The sequence below is a fragment of the Eulemur rufifrons genome, chromosome 7 (genome assembly GCF_041146395.1).
Source record: "Eulemur rufifrons isolate Redbay chromosome 7, OSU_ERuf_1, whole genome shotgun sequence".
Classification (NCBI taxonomy): Eukaryota; Metazoa; Chordata; class Mammalia; order Primates; family Lemuridae; genus Eulemur; species Eulemur rufifrons.
In genome coordinates, this window is record NC_090989.1 from 144,989,579 (window position 1) to 145,010,784 (window position 21,206).

At 41.2% G+C, this 21,206-nt stretch overlaps 1 protein-coding gene and 1 pseudogene across 2 annotated transcripts in view; both read left to right on the top strand.

Annotated features, from left to right (window-relative positions):
• Positions 1-7,611, top strand: part of XYLB (xylulokinase) — a 48,980-nt gene extending 41,369 nt beyond the window's left edge. For both annotated transcript variants that reach the window (XM_069475543.1, XM_069475542.1), the window contains exons 18-19: positions 2,744-2,838; positions 7,220-7,611. In XM_069475543.1, coding sequence (XP_069331644.1) covers positions 2,744-2,838; positions 7,220-7,297 — 173 coding nt within the window. In that variant the 3' untranslated portion in view covers positions 7,298-7,611. The remainder of the gene's footprint in view (positions 1-2,743; positions 2,839-7,219) is intronic.
• A 6,929-nt stretch (positions 7,612-14,540) lies between these two features.
• LOC138386776 (cysteine and glycine-rich protein 2 pseudogene) lies at positions 14,541-15,506 on the top strand (annotated as a pseudogene).
• The last annotated feature ends 5,700 nt before the right edge of the window (positions 15,507-21,206 follow it).

The window sequence follows — 21,206 nt, forward strand, 5'->3', positions numbered from 1 at the left end:
TATAATTTCTTTCTATTTTTTTTTTTTTTTTTTAAGTAGAGATGGAGTCTCGCTCTTGCTCAGGCTGGTCTCGAACTCCTGAGCTCAAACGATCCGCCCACCTCGGCCTCCCAGAGAGCTAGGATTACAGGCGTGAGCCACCGCGCCCGGCCCCTCTGTTCTTTCATTCTCTACTTACAGTGGGGAAAGGGAGGCCGGGTCCTAACTGAATCAGGCCTGGTCAGAGTCAGGTTCAGCACAGGGACACTGGAAATGGACATAGGGCTTGCTTGAGGGCACATGGGCATGGGTCTGGACAGCTGGAGGGCAGGAGGGGTGGGCGAAGCCCAGAGCTGTCTTTTCAGCAAAAACAAGAAGTTGAGATAAGAGGGGAAGACTTCAGGCCCAAGCAGTCCAGGACCCTGGACAGCTCCATGGAGGACCATTGCTCTGATGGAGGCCTCGCTGAAACTCTAGATATTAAAGGAAGGTGTTTTTTTTTTGAGACAGAGTCTCAACTCTGTTGCCCAGGCTACAGTGCCGTGGCATCAGCCTAGCTCACAGCAACCTTAAACTCCTGGGCTCAAGCAATCCTCCTGCCTCAGCCTCTCAAATAGCTAGGACTACAGGCATGCACCACCATGCCCGGCTTTTTTTTTCCTATATATATTTTTAGATGTCCAGCTAATTTCTTTCTTTCTTTTTTTTTTTTTTTTTTTTTTTTTTTTTAGTAAAGACGGGGTCTCGCTCTTGCTCAGGCTGGTCTCGAACTCCTGAGCTCAAATGATCCGCCCGCGTGGGCCTCGCACAGTGCTAGGATTACAGGCAGGCGTGAGCCACCGCGCCCAGCCTAAAGGAAGGTCTCTTGTCTAGGAGCGTTCTGGAGGAAGCAGCACATGCCCTCAAGGGCATTCTTCCTCCAATTTGGATCAATTTGCCCTGTCCTCTGCTTGCTCAAAGACTTCCTCCAGCTCCCCATGTACTTCTGGGCTTCATCCTTTCCCTCTAGTGGTTCTATTCTTTGCATGTTTACTCTTAACTTTTTAACATACCTGTTTAAACTTATGTTTTTCCATCAACATTGAGAATCAGTCAGGGAACATATTATTCTCTTAATTAACTTCTTGTTCTTTTATTCCCGTCCCTCCCCACCCCATCTACCTCCTATATAAAGATAACTTGGGAATTTATTTTCAGATTGTTTTGAAGTACATTTTGTATCCTATTGGCTTTTATTTGCACTTACCTATGAGTTTTTCTTTTTTACCTTCCTGCAGTTTCTATCTTCTTCTTTATTTATATGCTTCCCCCTAAATAAATATTTAAAGGGAGAACTCAGTAGGAGATAATTTTGAGGTCTGACATGTCCATGTCCAACAGGTCTTTGTTTCAGCCTCCCAAAGAATGATTGATAAAAGATTCTAAGTTGAAAATACTTTTCCTGAGAACTTTGAAAGTACTATTCCATAATCTTTTGGCCTTCAGTGTTGTTGCTGAGAAGTCTGGGGTCCACTTCATAGTTCTCTTTTTGCAGAAATGGGAATGGAATTCATTACCCTTTAGGGACTTCACTGCTAGGCTGCATTGTGTTTTGTTTTCATTTTTCCCTTTGCACGCTCATTTAGTTGCCAAAAGGGTACCTGGGGCACTGCCCTGCTCTGTCCTCCAAAACCAAAGCCTGAGCTAAATCCAAGCTTGTCTGGCCCCACCCAGAGACATGTTAGCCACTCTGTTTGGAGATCTCTTCTCCCCAGCCAGTCTGTGAATATGTGTGGAGATGGGACCAGAGTCTTTTGACTCAGTTTCTGTGCTGGCTACCCGCCCCCCCACCATTTCATTCCCTCATCTATACCAAGGTGGGGTTTTCTAGCATTTGGTTAGGAAAACTGGCCCTCATATCTTCAGGAGACCCTCCTACACTCGTGGTGCTGTGTTTCTCTGTCAATCTCATACTGCTCCTTACCTTGCCTAGAAATTCCTCGTCGCTTCTTGTCCACCTTTGTCAACCTTCTCCAGCCCTGCTACACATTTGCTTGCTGAGTATTTATTGAGCACCTCCTGAATGCCAGACAGAGCCCTAGGCACCACAGCTTTGATGGTGACCCAGAGGGAAAGTCTCTGGCCTCCTGGAGTTTACAGCTCAGCAAAGAAGGGACTTTAAATAAATAATCACCCAAATGTGTGGCCACAAATTGTAAAAAGTTCTCTGAGGAAAAGCAGATGGTGCTGAGGGCTAGAGGATGGCTAGGAAGGGCCTCCCAAACAAGTGAGGTTCTTAGCTGCAACTTCGCCAAGGAGAAGGGAGTAGGTACATGAAGATGGAAAGAACATTCCATACAGTGACAAGGCACTGAAGCAAGATGAGCGGAGGGAAAACAGGCTGGCCAGAACGTTGTGATGAGCGGAGAGAGGAGAGGCCGACAGACCCTCCCCTTTTGTCACATGGTGGGGTTAACTGGCCCGTTCCATGGAAGGCACTACCTCAATGAACAAGACAAATTACACCGTGTTGAAGACAGGCCTGCACTTCACGTTTTTCTTTTCCTTTTTTTAAAACAATTTCATCAAAGTACAATTCATATGACATAAAAATCGCCTGTTTTAAGTATACAGTTCAATGATTTTTAGTAAATTTGCTTAGTTGTGCAACCATCAACATAATCCAGTTTTAGAACATTTTATCACCCCATTGAGATCCTTTGTGCTGTTTACAGTTAACATCATTTGCAATATACACTGATGTGAAATGACCTTTCCTTTCTAGGCCTTGCAGGTGGGATAGATGTGCCCTTTTCAGAGGTCGTGAAGTTAGCCTCAAATCCCACACTAGCTGCTACCCCAAGCCCGGGAGCTTCTCAGGTGAGAGACCATAAGAATTTGGTTATAACACTTGCATTGTGAAAGCCACCTAGGTTCTTTTTTCCAAAAAGGTCACCTACATTAAATGTGGTGTGCTCAACTATGAGGGAAATTCTGCTTTTTTGAAATTATCAAGAAAATGGAGCAAAACAAGCCAGGTTGTCAGTTGGAACTCACATATTGCTGATTTCACAGCCAGGGGTCAGATGGGTCACTGGGCATATCTCCATTGTTCTGTATGCCTCAGGGCAGGCCCTTCCATGTCACTGGGCTGGAGAAGCTACCGAAAGACTCTGTCACTGAAGCACAAAACATTCTGGGTTTCTAGCACTCAAATCTCAAGTCTGACCCAAGATAACTGTGTGGTCACCCAGGCCAGGAAATCCCTGTGCAGGCCAACTCCACTTGTTGCAGATTTGGTTCCCCAGAAAGCAAAGTCTGAGAAGTCAACTAAGATATGCAAGGTTTATTGGAGGGTGCTCTTGGGATCCACACCCGTGGAAGGGAAAAGGAGGATGCAGGATTGGCCAGGGGAGGCGGCGAGCTGCAGTGCAATCTCATGGAGCCCTCAGTCTATCCTGCAGGAAGTTCTGAAGCTGAGATGACCCTTTAGAGTTTTACCCAGTTGGGCTGAGGGGCTGGGTCTTTATATCCCATGTCAATCAGTCATTGCATGTGGGCCACCCCAGGATGAAGTGAGGCAGCTCTCTATAGCCAGAGCAGTCCCCAAAACGGGCTGTCAGCTGAGGGCTGTCTGCCAGCAGCAACCCCAGAAGCTGGGAGAATAAGTTCTTCATTCCTGAAGGTGAATCTGGATGGTACACCACAGCATTCACCACACCACTGTACCTGTTTACAGAAGGTGCTCGCACCCAGGGGCAGGGGCGGGTACCTCTTGTAAGGAACTGTGAAAGGTCTGAGATGTACCTGATTTGCAGACTAACAAGTGAGCCTGCCACAGTTTCATAGATGCTGGGCAGAAGACACAAGACTCCTGGGTCAGAGACAAAGGGCTTTATTACTCATGGTATATCTGGCGGCATGAGCTTCATGTTTGCTTCTGTTTCCCTTGGCCCCCAAGTTCCACAGGGTGATGCAGAGTGGGCCCAGGTAGATACTGTGCAAGTAATGTTTGTCACAGTGGGGATCCTGAGCTTAGAAAACTCCCAACCTTTGCCCCCAAAAGAGACATTATCTTTATTATCCTTCTGTTCCAGAGAGAGGCACTATCTATGTCTCTATGCCTTACATCCTCAAAATGATAGTCTGGAATAAAAGTAATTACAGGGCATGTAGAAACGTGGAGAATTGTCTCCCAACATACCTCGGAAACAGGAGCTCATGCTTTCCAGATGACCAGACAAACCATACACACAGATGTGCTCAGGTTTGTTCTATTTTTCTGCTGTGTGTCCTTATGTTTACGAGGCCACTAAATGCAGTGGAAAGATCCTACACTGAGATAAAGAGTGTTTGGGTTCTGATTCTTATTCTGCCTCTTCTTCACCGTGTGATCTTCATGTGACCTTGAGCAGCACTCCTCGTCTCCAGACCTCTGTTCCTTTATCTGTGAAATGGCCACAACATCTGTCCTGCCTCCTTTTAACCTGCTAATTGTGAGGCTTTAAAAGAATCCTTGACCAAAATGGTTTTATTATGTAACAGGAAATCTGAAGGTAACATGTGTTCAGTGGTTCAACATCAGGGTTCTAGGTCATGTTCCCTGCAATTCCCCAGAGCAGTGATGGATGGTGGGAACATAATGTAAGCCATATATGTCATTTTAAATTATATTAGTCTCATTTTTAAGAAATAAAAATAAATAAAAAACAGGCAAAATTAATTTTAATAATATATTTAATTTAATACAACATATCCAAAATATTGTCATTTCAACATGTAATCAATAAGAAAAGTTACTAATATGATATCTTACATTCTTTTTTGTTTTTTATGAAGCCTTGGAAATTTCGTGTGCATTTTATATTTGTAGTTCAAGGCATATTTCAAGGCTACCATGTAGGATAGTGCAGCTCCAGATGTGCTCCAAATGGTCACAGGACGTCGGCAGCTTCTCCAAACATCATGTCCTCACACAACTGTGTTCAAAGGCAGAAATCAGAGGGTGGCATTGGGCAGAGTCTCTTCTCACACACTTCTTGCATATTATCAGGGAGAGAAACATGGTCTATTACCTTCATACACACTCCCCCAACAGACACCACTTGATCATATGGCCCACTCTGGTTGTAAGAAAGGCTGGGGGAGGGTGTGGAGGAGGCCTCTCCAGAAGGAAGCCAGAAGGAAGAGGGCAATTGGGGATAGCTTTAGGGCAGCACAGAGGCATCTGCCTCATTATATGTAGCAAATACTCTCTTCATTGTGGGTACTGCACACTCTCTGGCTTGCCCATAGCCAGAATCACTAATAGCTCTTGGAACCTTTTACCACTGAACCTAAATGTAACCTCAGAATCCTCAACAGCAGTTGCAAGCAGTGATAGTCTGTGATTGTTAGCACAAGTGACCTACTTGCAGACTGAATTTGCAGGCTGGATTTAAACTCTTTGAAAGCAGGACCACATCCTCGATTCTCTCTCTGCGGTACCTACAGCAGTGCTTGTGCTCAAATGGAAACTCAAAGCAGTAATAGTGGCTTCTCCCTTGGCTCAACTGAATGTCGTGATTTCCTTGGGAGAAATCAAAGCCCCCTTACCATTGTTCTTTGACTCCTTAATGTTCAATATAGGCTGGGACAGCCTTAGCCCCCTCTCCTGTGGGCCTCTTCATAAAGGGTCACCTGCTATCCTTTGCTTCATTTTACTCATGGGGTCTATTTCCAAGTTCTTCACAGATGAATGGTTCACAGGGTTGAGCCAGAACATCAGTTGTATCATCCTTATTTGGAGAAGCAAAGGAATTTATCCCCCTAAGCCCTCACAGGCAGCTCAGGCTTGTTGTGGACTTAGAAGCCAGTGGGCTCCTTCTCTCTGGCTCTGACAGCCTGTGAGAGCCCCCTGAGCCTCCTCGGGCAGAGCTGCTCCAGCTGCACCAAGCGTAGGCCTGAGTTGCATAATCAGTTAGTGAAGTACTTGACTTTGGAGCAAATTAAGCCAAACTAAGAAGGAATGGGATTGGCATGAGCTCCTCGTTGTATTTACTCACAAGTCCTGAGAAAATCTGGGTCCCTTGGTCTTAGTGTTGTTGGCTGTAAGACAACATGCACTCACCTGAGGTGCACCTCCATTTCTCACGAGAGATTAAAGCCACAGGTGAAAACCACAAAAGGAAAAAAAAAAAAAAAGAGGAATGAAAGGTAAGAATGTGGGGTTGTGTTTCTTTCTGGTCCTTTTTCCCTTGTTGGTTTTTTGGTTTGGGTTTATTACACAGCACACTCCTTTCCTATTCTACATGAGAATTTGACTTTTGGTTAACTTTCTAGCTCTGTTTCCCTTGAGACCTAATAAGAATGGAATATCAACAGTGTTATCAGACAACATTGCTTATGTAAAAATGGTATTTATTTGGGAAACTGCATCTGAATTGGGAAAACTGTAAAGACCTGGTGAAAAGTCTTACTTAGGGATTCCCTGAGGGCAATGACTCCTCCTGGGCATGTCCTACTGAGTTATTGTTAGAGATACTCCTGTGGGGCATGAGGTTCTGAAGCCAGGATGGTTCTTGCACCTGTACGATGTGGCTCTCAACTCCTTGTACCTGAGCTACAACCTGGGGGTAAGAGAGTAGGGAATGTGGGGAGGCAAAGAGACCCTCTCCTGGACAGGTGTGTGAACTGCTGTATGAACGCTACATGGTATCCCGTTGAAGAGGAGCACCTGCAGCCACTCTGCCAACAGGCTGTGTGGCTCCAGTCTACCCTTCTGAGGTCCAGGGTGTGGCCCATGCTAGTATCATGAGTCTCAATATTGAGCAGTGTGTAAGAAGACCCTTAGTAGGCTTGGCACACTACATTTAGGGTTATTTCCTTAGGAGAGCTTCACAGAAGTAGAATAACTGAATCACAGGCCATGGACATCTTAATATAGATATAAAAGTCAAGTTTACTTCCAAAAGGGTTATACCACCAACTTTCACCAGCTATGCGATGAGACAGCCATTTTCTGGTACCAGAATTTTTTAAGCTTTTGTAGATTTGGTAACAAAAATTAATTTCATTTCATAATTTACAGTTTTAAAAATCTTAGAATATAGGTTTGAAAATTAGCATTTCCTCTTTTGTGAGTTGATGCTTCCTTTTGCCCAGCAAAAAAGATAAATTACAAGTAAATGGGATATAAAATTTTTAAATCACAGATTGCAACCAGATGTAAGAGGCATCTTCCCTCCCTCCCCATTCTAAACCGTTCTTTCTGCCCCTGCAGGTGTACGAGGCCCTCCTACCCCAGTACGCCAAACTGGAGCAGAGACTCTTGTCCCAGGCCCAGGGGTCTCCAGAGTGAACGCTACAGGCCCAGGGACCCCTGTTGCCCCTGCCTGCCCGACCCATGGGTCCCCCTTGAGACATGGCTCTGCACAGCAGGGATCCTCTTCCTGTTCCAGGCAGCTCTGCCTGCCCATGCTGACTCCTTGGAGTGCTCCAGCCCTGTCCAGGGCCACCTCGAAGCCGGCCTCAGCACATCTTCCTGAAGATAGGTGGGCCCTTGAGCCCCAGGGCAGGAAAGCATCTCTCCTTTTCTGTTTTTCATTCTAGGAGGCAGGATAACACTGAGTCTGGGACATGTCCAATAAAAACTATGACTCTTCCCCCTGCAAAGGCAGAATTAAAGCTAATCTAGGGACCTAAATCAGCAGAATGGGGAGACAAAGCTGTCCCCCATCCCCTAACTTCAGCCTATCCCTGTCTCCAGCCCTCTCTGCCCACTCCTCCCCAAACCATGACCCACAGCCAGCTTCACGCCATACCTTGACCCTGCTGTCCATCCTCTCCCCAAGCCCAGACCCCGCAGCCTTTGCTTTCCTACCCCTTGACCCTCCCAGATGCTCCCGCCCTCCTTGGCTCAGCTGTCTGAGGTGCCTCCCAGGGTCCTCTTGTCTGCCCCATGCTCAGCTCTCCATGCTGCCCCCTCCTCTCCTTCAGCATCTGCTCTCGATCTCTCCTTGATCTCCCCCCCTCCCCACACCCTAGTGTAACTCACCTCCTCCCACCCAGACACACCTGACAGGCCTGGTGGACACACTTCCTGTGCCATACCTTCAGCTCTGCCCACAGCCTGACTCCTGGGCACACCAGATCAATGGGAGGGGCCATCTCCCAGGAGGCACAGGCCAGCACTTCTCTCTCTCTCTCTCTCTCCCCCTCCCTCCCTCCCTCCCCCTCCCCTCCCCTCCCCCTCCCCTCCCCTCCCTTCCTCTTTCTCTCCTTCTCTCTCTCTCCCTCTTCCTTTCCCTCTCCCTCTTTCTCTCCCCTTGCAGTTCATTTGTTGAAGAAATTGTATCATTTCTCTGGACAAATTTCCCAAATTCTGGATTTCTTTTTTATTTTGGAGTATTTTTCATCAGCTGAAAAGTTGTGATTCTCACTTTCAGTTTTCTTCGTGTGTTAGTATGGATGGTGAGTTCTTTTTTCTTTCCTCTTCATCCCTCCTGTTTTACTTTCTACCTCTCTATTCCTTGCTCATATTACAAAAGCCTTTCTTTCCATAGAAAGTCCTCTGTGATCTGACTCCTGCAGAACCCTCCAGATTTTCCTTTTGTACCAGGCCCTCACTGAACTCGGTACTCCAGCTAAACCAGACTACTTGTGGTCTCACCCACAGTGGACAAATGCTACAGACAGATTTGCGACCTGGTGGATCAGAGAAGTAGTTAGTGGGAAGTTGAAACGAAGGGGCTTCAAAAATAAGCAGGACCGGAGGCATCACTTCTGATAGGGATGAAGCCATGTTGAAAGGGAGTGGTGTCCCTTGGAGGCTTGCTGGATGAAAGCGGGAAAAGGAAGCAAGAAGCTAAAGATAGCAGCCCATCAGATAAAACAGCAAGTCCAGGATTCAGAAAAAACAGATGACTCCCCCTATTCCCACCTAGGCATTACTTGTTAAAGAAATTGTACATGATTGACCCAACAGAAAAAGGCTCTCTTGAACCATGAAATGGTAGACTGTAACACAACACCCCAACATGGCCTGATGTGGTGGCTCATGCCTGTAATCCTAGCACTCTGGGAGGCCAAGCAGGAAGATTGCTTGAGGTCAGGAGTTCAAGACCAGCCTGAGCAAGAGTGAGACCCCATCTCTGCTAAAAATAGAATAATTAGCTGGGAGTTGTGCACACCTGTAGTCCCAGCTACTCGGGAGGCTGAAGCAGGAGGATCCCTTGAGTTTGAGATTGCAGTGAGCTATGATACCACTGCACTCTAGCTGAGGCAACACAGCAAGACTCTGTCTCAAAAAAAAAAAAAAAAAAATTAATAAAAAAGAATGATTCGCTCTGAACATATCCTAGCAAACTGTTATACTTTCAAGGTAAAGAAACTATGTAGGCATCTTAGCCACAATACTTAGTCTCTTAGAAAAGAAAGAAGATCAGTTTGTTATCAGACTTCTCGACAAAGCAAGATAGCAGTGGAACAACGTTTTCAAGAAACTCAAAGTATAAACTAAGAATTTTGTATCCAGGCAAGCTGCCCTTTAGGTATCAAGGATATAGAAAAAAGTTTTAATCATGAAAGAGCTTAGGGAATATTATGCTCACAACCTTTTCCTTAGGATTCTACTAAAAGACAAGCTTCATCCAACTAGGAGATGATTGGGGAAACTTGAGCAAAAGGACTGGACGTGAGCATTGAATATCTTTAGTTGTAGACCTAAGATAAAAATAAAAGTGGAGTAGAAGATACTATCAAATGTTAAACTCTTTGGCTGGGCATGATGGCTGATGCCTGTAATCCTAGCATTTTGTGAGGTTGAGGTGGGAGAATCGCTTGAGGCCAGGAGTTCAAGACCAGGCTGGGCAAAATATCGAGAACCTGTCTCTACAAAATATTTTTTAAAAATTAGCCAGTGTGATGGTACGTGTGCCTGTAGTCCTAGCTACTTGAGAGGGTTACTTGAGCCCAAAAGTTTGAGGTCACAATGAACTGTGGTCACACCACTGCACTCCAGCCTGGGCAACAGAGTAAGATCCCATATCTTAAAAAATAAAGAAAAAAAATGGTACATGCTTTGACAAGGTAGAAGTAACAAAACTGAAGAAGAAAAAAAAAAAAACGAAAAAGAAGGGACAGAGGAAGAGGAAAGTACAGAGTTCTTTGTTGCATAGGCAATATATGGGAGTCAATCTTATTAAAAGTTAACAAGCCAAATAGATGAAGCTTAAATGAGGAAAAAGGGGGACTAAGCATTAAAGGTAGACTATGCTATTAAAGGTAATAGTATAGTAGCTGCTAGAATAAAAATGCAAATCTCCCTCAATGTCCAAAAGAACCAATAAAGGTAATAGATCATATAGTGAAAAACATGCTGTAAATGTGGCATCATACAGTAAATATATATGAATCAAATCGGCAAATGTGAAAGGACTTATCTAGTAAAAAAAAGGAATTTCAGATTGGCTCTCAAATCAACATTCTTATTGTCTGTTATTTACAAGAAATACATCTAAAATAGTAATTCAGAAAGGATGAAGAAAAGGGATGGGCAAAGATACAGCAGGCAAATAGAAACCACCAAAAGCAAAGATTACAATATCCATATGTGATAAGGTAGAATTCAGGAAAGGAAGGACAAAGAAGGATACTTTGTAATGCTAAAAGCCACAATTCACAGTAAAAATGTACTAGTTACGCATGTTACAGCCTCAACTATTTGGTTTGTCAACTTGAACTGATAAACATTGATAAAAATGGAAGAATAAAAATAAAATGAGTTAGCATATAATTCAAAAAGAAAAAATAACAAAAAGGGTAAAGAAGTAATGAGGATGAGGACACATTAATAAGTTAGGAAAACAAAAAATAGAATTAATAAATAAATAGTATTTTGATTATTTGAAAAAATAAACTACTTAAGTAAAAAAGAGAAAGCAGTAATACACAAAAATAATGGTGAAAAATTAACATTGAAACAGGAAAAACTTTAATCTTAAGGACCATTTTGTACAACTGTATGCAAATCAATTGCATAAATAAAAAAGTTTTCTATAATAAATGAAAGTATAGACGAAATGGATAATGAACTAGGAAAATATAATTTACTACAATGACTCCAATAGAGATAGGAAGTTTTAACAGGCTTATTTTCATAAAGGAACTAGAAAAGAGTATCGAAGAGTTACCTCATAAAAAGAGCGCTAGGTCAGATGGTTTCACAGGGTAAGTCTACCAAGTCTTCACAGACCAGTTAAACCTAATGCTGTACAATCTGTTCCAGGACACCGGAAAAGAAGAAATGCTTTCAGAGTATTTTTATGAAGCAAAGATAACATTGATCCCTGTGACAGGTTGCAAAACATAAGCTAATTCTTGGCTTGTCCTAGATCCACATACTTTGGAATTCTGTTGTGCTGTCCCACTCTGACTCTGGGCCCAACCATGTGACTTGCTTTGGTCAATAGGATTGTTCACAAACCTGATGCAAGCAGGGGCTTGAAAAGCACTTATGCAATTGAAATTGCTCTCAGTTTGCTCTCTGCCCTTGACACAAAAGTTTTGTGACTGATCTAGCCTGACCAAAGCCATCCAGAGCCAGCCATAGATAGCTGACAGCCCCAGACATGTAAGTCCAGAGGACACCAGGAACACTGCCCGGCCAAGTCCAGTCTAAATCACCAGTCTACAGATTTGTGAGCTAAATAAATATTGATTGTTTGAAGGCCTTGAGATTTAAAGTGATCTGTTACACAGTAATAGATAACTGACACAGAAATTGGTGCCAACATGAAAACCTAATATATGTGACATTGGAACTGGGCTGTGGATGGAGACTGGAAAAATGGTGACAAAACCATTATAGGAGGCTGAAAAAATGCAAGGAAACGTAGAGGGGACTGGGAAAAATGTCAGCCATGTCACCACCTCTGTGGCTTGGAAGATAGCAAATGTGCTTTTGGTGCATAAAGTGAACTCCAGTCAGACACATGAAACCCACAGAACTTTTTAGAGAGCTATACTAATGAAAGTGGCATTAACCTGAATGAAAATGGACTAAATGTTACAGGCTCTGGGCCTCCAAATTTCTGTGGGCAGGAAGCAGGCTGAGGAAGTTGCTCGGAAGGCATAGTTTCCAATGCCCTCTTCAGGAGTGTTCAAGGAAGGCAATAAAAAGTGAAAGGTGCCATAGGGGGTGAAGCCAGGAGTGAAGGAGAACATGGATCAGGGTGCCACTTTCGGTGTGCCAGACACACTCCAATGTGGCCTGCAATGATCTCTGCCTCCTGGCATTCACGTTCCTCCTCTTGACTGCAAGTGGGACCTGTGACTTTCTTCTAACAGGATATGGCAAAGGTGATGGGATGTTACTTAGTAATTACATTACACAAGATTGTAACTTCCATTGTCCTCGCAGACTAATGACTCTCTCCCTTGCTGGCTTTGATGAAGTAAGCTGCCCTACGGAGAGACCCACATCACAAGGAATGGAGGGCAGCTTTGGCCAACATCCGTCAAAGAACTGAGGCCCTCAGTCCAATAATTCGTAAGGAACTGAGTCCTGCTGGCAGCCACGTGAGTTTGGAAGTGAATCCTTGCCAGCTGAACTTCAGATGAGACCCCAGCCCCAGCCAACACTGTGATGGCAGCCTTGTGAGATGCCGAAGTAGAGGGCTCAGCTAAACTCTGCCTGGATTCTTGATCCACAGAAACTCAGATAATGGGTGCTGTTTTTTTTTTTTTTTTTTTTTTTTTTTTTTTGCGCCCAAACAGGGTCTTGAATGGGTGCTGTTTTAAGTCACTAAAATTATGGCAATATTATTATGTAGCAGTAGATACCTACCCAGGGAAAGAGAACTGGAGCCTAGTTATAGAACATTCCCCATCTATAGGGGTACCTGGCAAGACTTTCCCAATGGGATTTTGGAATTGCTATGGGCCAGTGACTGCTATGCGCTTTCCATTCTTACACTTTCCAGATGATAGTACTTTTGCAATCATCCTGTCTTGTTTCATCCACTTATGTTAAATATATGGGGGTCCAATCATTTGACTTTTAGTTCATACATCTTTGGATCATGAGTAGCAACACCCAGACCTTATGTAGATCATGAGATCTTGAATTTTGGACCTGATGTCATGTTTGAGATTTAGGAGGGCTCTGATATGGGAATGTGCATACTATACATGTGGGAATGATGTGAATAATTATGGCCATTAGGGAAAACTTAGATAGTTTGCAAAAATGGCCCCCAAATGCAGTGGTTCATGCCTGTAATCAGCACTTCAGGAGGCTGAGGTGGGAGGATCAGTTGAGGCCAGGAGTTCAAGACCAGCCTGGGCACCATAACAAGACCCCATCTCTGCAAAAAACTTTTTAAAAAAAGTAGCTGGGCATGGTGGCATGTGCCTATGGTCCTAGCTACGCAGGAGGACTGCTTGAGCCCAAGAATTCGAGGCTGCAGTGAGCTATGATCGTGCCACTGCACTCCAGCCTGAACAAGAGAGTGACCCTGTCTCAAAAAAAAAAAAAAAAAAAGGTCCCAAATGCTTCACACCTAATTGTCTCTATACATTTTGTTGCATATCTTTTTGCCAGTCCTCCTATTCTGACTCTTGGATTGGCTGTGTCACTTTCTTTGGCCAATGAGATGTTAGCAAACAAGATAAAAGCTGAAGCCTGAAAATAATTTGCTTGATTGAGTTTGCTCTTTCTTGCAGGAGTGCCATTACTATGATAACATGACTGGGAGGAGGCTGGGCACAGTGGCTCACGCCTGTAATCCTAGCACTCTGCAAGGCCAAGGCAAGACGATTTCTTGAGGTCAGGAGTTGGAGACCAGCCTGAGCAAGAATGAGACCCTATCTCTATTAAAAATAGAAAGATTAGCTGGGCGTGGTGGCATGCACCTGTAGTCCCAGCTCCTAAGGAAGCTGAGGCAGGAGGATTGCTTGAGCCCAGGAGTTTGAAGTTGCTGTGAGCTAGGCTGACGCCATGGCACTCTAGTCCCTGCAACAGAGCGAGACTCTTGTGTCAAAAAAGAAAACATGACTAGGAGAATAACAAACACATGAGACAGAGCCTGGTCATTCCAAGGGCTCCAGCTAGCAGTGAGTTAAATCCCATATATGTAAACTAGCCGAGCCAACATCAAAATCACCTAGCCAATCACCTCAGCCACATGAGCAATAAACATTTTATTGCTGTAAGTCTCTCAGGGTTTGTAGTTGTTTGTTAGGCATCATTATTGTGATAATAGATAACTCATATAATACCTAACTTCATGAAGTTTGTACAAAATATTAATAAAACTATAGATCAAGCTCCTATTAATATCAATGAAATTATCAATTTTATCAGATTATGTATAATTTATTTACTATAAACTATATTTATAAATGCCCTATTTATTACATACTATCAAATTAACATCAATTAAAAAATCCAAATACAATATTAGCAAACAGAAACCAATAGGGAATTGAAGATGATATATCATGACCAAGTGCAGGTTACTCCTAAATGGTTCAGTATTACGAAGTCAATGAATATAATTCTGCATTTTAACCGGTCTAAAAAAGAAAGAAATTCAATTATATCTGCTGAAAAGGACCTTGACAAAATTTAACAGCCATTCCTGATTTTTACAAAACTGATAAAATCCAGCACCTACTTAATGAGGAAACACTAGAGTTGTTCTTGCTAGAATCAGAAACAAGTCACTCCACTTCCATTTAATATTGCCAATATAGTCAGATTAAAAAAAAAGACATAAAGTCTCTCCGACTGCTTGCGCCCTGCCTTGGCCCGGCCTCGCTGACTCTGCCTGTGGTGCGTGCTCCCACCTCGGACCTGAAATGCCTGTCTGGGGAGGTAGAAACAAGTGTGGGGCCTGCGGGAGGACCGTGTACCATGAGGAAAAGGTACAGTGTGATGGCTGGAGCTTCCACTGCTGCTGCTTTCTGTGCATGGTTTGCAGGAAAAATTTAGATAGCACAACAGTGGCAATTCATGATGAAGAGATCTACTGCAAATCCTGCTATGGAAAGAAGTATGGGCTGAAAGGCTATGGTTATGGCCAGGGCGCTGGCGTGTTCAACATGGACTGTGGTAAGAGGCTGGGCATCAAGCCAGAGAATGTTCAACCTCACAGGCCTACAACCAATGCAAACACTTCTACATTTGCTCAGAAATACGGAGGTGCTGAGAAGTGTTCCAGATGTGGGGATTGTGTATATGCTGCAGAGAAGATAATTGGAGCTGGAAAGCCCTGGCACAAAAACTGTTTTCAATGTGCCAAGTGTGGGAAGAGTCTTGAATCAACAACTCTAGCTGAACAAGAAGGTGAAATGTATTGTAAAGGATAGATTACAAAGAACTCTGGGCCCGAGGGATCTGGCTATGGCCAAGGAGCAGGAGCTCTTGTTCATGCCCAGTAAAGATGTAAACCCGGAACTAAGCATCACACGCTGAGAATCTCTCCATAATCTAGGCACAGATAATCTTGTGAAATTCTCCCAGCATTAGGTACTGTATATCCCTGTACTTGGATAGGCTGGCTAACTTGTAGGAAAAGAGCACTGCATCTTTTTCTTTATTCACCAGCATTTTCAGGAACCATTTCTTTTCTATTTTAAATAAAACTTGAGTTTGGGAAAAAAGAGACATAAAAATAGGAAAGGAAGAGATAAGAGTTAAGAGAATTAATGCTAAAACTAATGCAAATGTTAAGAAAATTCAGTAAAGCAGCAGAACGTAAAGTTTTAGTATAAAAAGAGTAGTGTTCATACATAGTACCAATAATAATTACATATTGTGAAGGACAGGAGCCCAATTATAATAGCAACCAAAAAAGTTAAAATACTTAGAAGTAGAGCAAACATTTGAAAAAGTTTTAAAAACATTCCTTAAAGGTATAAAAACAGACTTGAGTAACAGGATTACTGAGAATCACAAAGACTTAGTGTGATCCAAATAAAATACCAAACTTATTTTTTGGAAGGAGGTAGATAGGCCTGGATCTAGGCAATGTGATTCTAAAGTTCACTTGGAAAAGCACACAAGAAGAAACAGCTAGAAAAACTCTTTTGAAAAAGAAGTTCAGTGAGGTCCACCAGCCCATTAAATAAAGCTGCTAAAAAACATGTGGTATTTGGTTCAGGAATAGACAGAGCCACAGAATAATAAGTCTAAAAATAAACATAATTACATGTGGACCTTTAGTATTTGAGAAAGATGTTCGTTTGAAACACAGGGAAAAGATGGACTTTTGAATACATAATGTTAGGAATTTGGATAGCCATATGGAAAAATATAGAATTAGAATCATGCCTCATAAGCCAGAATAAGTTCCAAATGTATCAGAGAGCTAAATATAAAACGTAAAATCAGACAAGTCCTAGAAGAAAACGAATTCATTTATAATCTGGGAGTGGGGAAAGCCTCTCATGGCTCAAAATCCAGAAGCAAAAAATGCAAAGATTCATATATTTAACTATGTGAAAATTGAATTTTATTTTTGTCATGGTAAAAAAAAAAAAAGAGGATAAGAGAAATCAAAGGACAAATGGCAAACTGGGAGAAAATAGTTATGATTTACCTCAGAGACAAAAAAGTAATCCTCCTAATATGTAAAAGACTTTTAAAAATTGAAAAGAAAAAGGCCAGAAACCCAAAAGAAAAATAGTCAAAACAACAACAAAAGGCCATCTGCCAGAAAAAAATGCAAATACTCTTTAAGCATATTTCTAAATGCTCATTGACCAAAATCCAAAAGTTTGACAAAATTCTCTGTTACTAAGGCTGTGGAGCAACAGGCATTCTTACATTTCTAGTAGGAATGTAACTTTGCATAACTCCTGTAGAGGGAAATTTGGCAACATTTAACAAAACTAAATATGAGTGTGATTGAACAAATCCAGTAGGAATCTGCATCAAGACACAATTCCAACATACACAACAGCATATGTATAAGGTTATTGTGAAATTAATAATAGCAAAATATTTGGAAAAAAGCAAATATCCATCAATATAGGCCATGGTCCATCCACACAATAAAAAAGAATGAGGAAGATCTGTATGTACCAATTTGGAGTGAACTCCACAAACACAGGACAGTTCTCTAGTTAGTTCTTTTATTCCCCTCAGCAAAGCTTCATAGTTTTTAGTGTACATGTCATATGTCATACACATGCATCATACACATATGACAGAATGTCATACACATATTCTGTTAAATTCATTCCTAAGTATTTAATTGAAAAAAATTTTTATTGTGATAAAATATATGACGTAAAATTTATCATTTTAATCTTTTCTAAGTGTACAATTTAGTAGCATTAAGTATTAATACATTCACAGTGTTGTGTCACCATCACCACTGGACAATTCCAGAACTTTTTTATCATCCCAGACTGAAACTTCTTACCCATTAAACAGTAACTCCTATTCTCCCTCTCCCCAGACCCTGAAATCCACTATTCTACTCTACTTTCTGTCTCTATGAATTTGCCTATTCTAGGTATCTCATATAAGTGGAATCATACACGTGTCCTTTTGTGTCTGGTTTACTTCATTTAGCATAATGTTTAATAGTTAATAATTTAATGTTTTAAAGGTTCATTCATGGTTTAGCAAGGCTACCTAGTATTTGTATAACACATTCTGTTTATCCATTCATCCATCAATGGACATTTAAGTTGTTTCCACCTTTTGGCCATTGTAAATAGTGCTGCTGTGAACATTGATGTACAAATATCTGTTTGAGTCCCTACTTTCCATTCTTTTGGGCATTTACCTAGAAGTGGAATTGCTGGATCCAATGATAATTCTATGTTTAACTTTTTGAGGAACCTCCATAATGTTTTCCACAGCGGCTGCACCATTTTACGTTCCCAACATAAGGGATCCAGTTTCTCCACATCCTTGTCAACACTTATTTCCTTTTATGTACTTATTTATTTTTTGGTAACAGCCATACCAGCGGATGTGAAGTGAAATCTCATTATAGTTTAGATTTGTGCTTCCATGATGACTAGTGATGTTGAGCATTTTTTTATGTACTTATTGGCCATCTGTATATATTTAATTGTTTTGATGCTGTTGTAAAGGTATCAAAACAATTAAATATATACAGATGGCCAATTAGTACATGGAAAGGTGCTCAATATCAAAAATTTCATTTTCAATTGTTTTTGCTAGCATATAGAAATATTCTGTGGTATTCTATAGCATTAGAATTATTCATTGCTAGTGCATAAACATTTATTTTTGTTTGATCTGGTTATCTTGCAACCTTATGAAATTCACTTGTTAGTTCTGGTATTATTTCTGATCAGTAGAATGTGTAGGATTTCCACATATCATATCATAACCTCTGTGGGGAAAAATCAGTTTTTCTTCTTACTTTTCTCTTTTAAAAATTTTTTATTTTTTTTTAACGACAAGGTTTACTCTGTAGCCTAGGTGCAATCATAGGTCACTGTAACCTCAAACTCCTGGGCTCAAGGGATCCCCTCAGCCTCCTGAGTAGCTGGGACTAGAGGCACGCGCCACCACGCCCGGCTAATTTTTCTATTTTTAGTAAAGACAGGTATTGCTCTTGCTCAGGCTGCTCCCGCTCCAGTGACGCTCCCACCTTGGCCTCCCAAAGTGCTAGAACTACAGGCGTGAGCCACCGCACCTGACCCTTTTACGATTTTGCTGAAGATTTTTTGTGTGTGTCAGTTTTAATAACTTGTACCTTTCAAAGAATCTCCTTTTTTAATGTGTCAAATTTACTAGCATAAACATTGTGTGTAATGTTCCCTTATTAGCCTTATTTGTCTGTAGTGATATCTCTCCTTTCTCTTCATTTCTGAAATTGGTAATTTGTATCTTCTTCTTTTTCCCTTAATTGATTGATTCCTTTCCTTTTCTATATGATCATATCCTTTATCTATTCTATTGATTTCTACTCTGTATTATTTACTTCAGGTTTACTTTGCTCCACTTTTTCTAGCTTTTCAAGGTAAAAGCTTAGATTACTGATTTAAGACATTTCCTCTTTCCTAACATGAGCATTTCACATTACAAATTTCATTGTATTCACTGCTTTAACTGCATCCCATAAATTTTCATATGTTTCTGTTATCATTCAGTTCAAAATGTTTTCTGATATCCCTTTTTTTTTTTATTCATAGGTTAATTTCCAAATATTAGGGGACTTTCCGGGTATCTTTTTGCTATAATTTAATTTTACTACTTAATGTGGTCTGTATGGTCTAAGAATATACTTTGTATAAATTGACATTTGTTTTCTGGCCCAGATAGTTTAATCTTGGGGAATGTTGTGTGTGCATTTGAAAAGATGTGTTTTCTGTTCTCATTGAATGTTCTGTAAATGACAATTAATGTCAATTTGGTTCGTGGTGTTATTCAAGTCTTTTATATCCTAACTGATTTTCTGTGTACTTGTTATATCAATTACTGAGAGAGTAGTAAAATCTCCAACCATAATAGTGGATTTCTCCATTTTTCCTTTTAGTTCTTTCTGTATTTCTTCATGTACTTTGAGGTTCTGTTCCTTGGGCATATACATTTGGGATTGTTATGTCTTCCTGATGATTTGACCCACTAATCATTATGAAATGCCCCTCTTTATCCCTGGTAATATTTTTTGTCCTGAACACTGTTTTTCCTGATATTAATATAGCCATTCCTTCATTTGTATGATTAGTGTTTGCATGGTATTTCTTTAAATCATTTAAATTTTAAACTATCAATATTTGAACTCTAAACACTGCCTTTTAATTGGAGTGTTTAGAGTCCATTTACATAATGTAATTATTGACATGGTTTGTTTAAATCCAACATCTTGCCATTTGCTTTCTATTTGTTCCAACTGTTTATTGTTATTTTTTCCTATTTTACTGCTGCCTTTTGAGTTATTCGAGCATTTTTTATTATCCTGTATAATCTCTACTATTGGTTTATTGGTTATATCTCTGTGGTGGATACTGTTAAATGCTGCTCAGATCTCAAGAAATCAAGAAATACTTCAAAAAGTAATTATTGTTCCCTTTGCTAAGATTCATGTTGACAGATAGCTTTGTGCTGACAGATCCTTCAGGGATTGCCTTGGTGGTAGACAGCCACCTTGCTCAAGGTCATTCCCCTACATCCTGTGCCGGCTGCAGGAATATTAAGGTCTGACCGTCTTGGTCCAACTCAGCACAGTTCTGAAGAGTCATTCTAGCTCCGTAGCTTCATGTGCAATTGTCCAAGGTTATTACTGGGCTAGCATAAGAACCTAACTTCTTACCCTGCCCACTCCTGTTTGTGTCCCCTTCCTTCCATAGGTATTTGTCCCAAGAGTACTCCTTAAAAAGCACCCTGCACACTAAACTTCATCTCTGCTCATGAGAACTCAACTTGCATCAACTTCTTTGTTTTAGTATTTAGTGGTTGCTCTAGGTGTTGCCAATATGAATATTTTAACTTATTACAATTGTTAGTTTGTTTGGGCTGCAATGACAAAATACCATGGGTTGGGTGGCCTAAACAACAGATATTTATTTCTTCACAGTTCTGGAGGCTAGAAGTCCAAGATCAAGGTATTGGCAGGTTTGGTTTCTCCTGAGTCCTCTCTCCGTGGCTTACAGATAGCCACTTTCTCACCATGTCCTCACATGGCCTTTTCTCTGTGCATGTGTGTTCTGGTGTCTCTCCCCTTCTTACAAGGACACCCAGTCATACTGGATTAGAGCCCCATGCTTATGACCTCATTGAATCTTAATTACCTCCTTGTAGGCCCTGTCTCAAAATACAACCACGTATGAATTTTGGGGGGACATAATGCAGTCCATAATAACAGTATGCTTTTAAATAATGTGCCACTTTACTTGAAAATATTGTAAAAAACTTCCGTGTATTTTCTCCCTCCTGTCCTTTGTGCTGCTGTTGTTATTGTATAGTTGGCATACTTTGAAAACTCTACTATATAGTGTTAGTAGTTTCAATTTAAACAATGATCTTTTAAAGAAATTAAAAAATGAGAAAACAATGAATTTTACAATTACTCCCATATTATCATTTCTGGTACTTCTTATTCCTTTGCATACATTCAAGTTCCCATGTGGTTATCATTTCTTTTCTGCATGCAGAACTTCTTTTGACATTTTTTGTAGTGCAGTTCGGTTGGCAGAGACTTCTTTTGGCTTTTGTCTGAAAAAAGTATTTATTTTGGCTTCTTTCTTTTTCTTTCTCTCCTTCCTTCCTTCCTTCC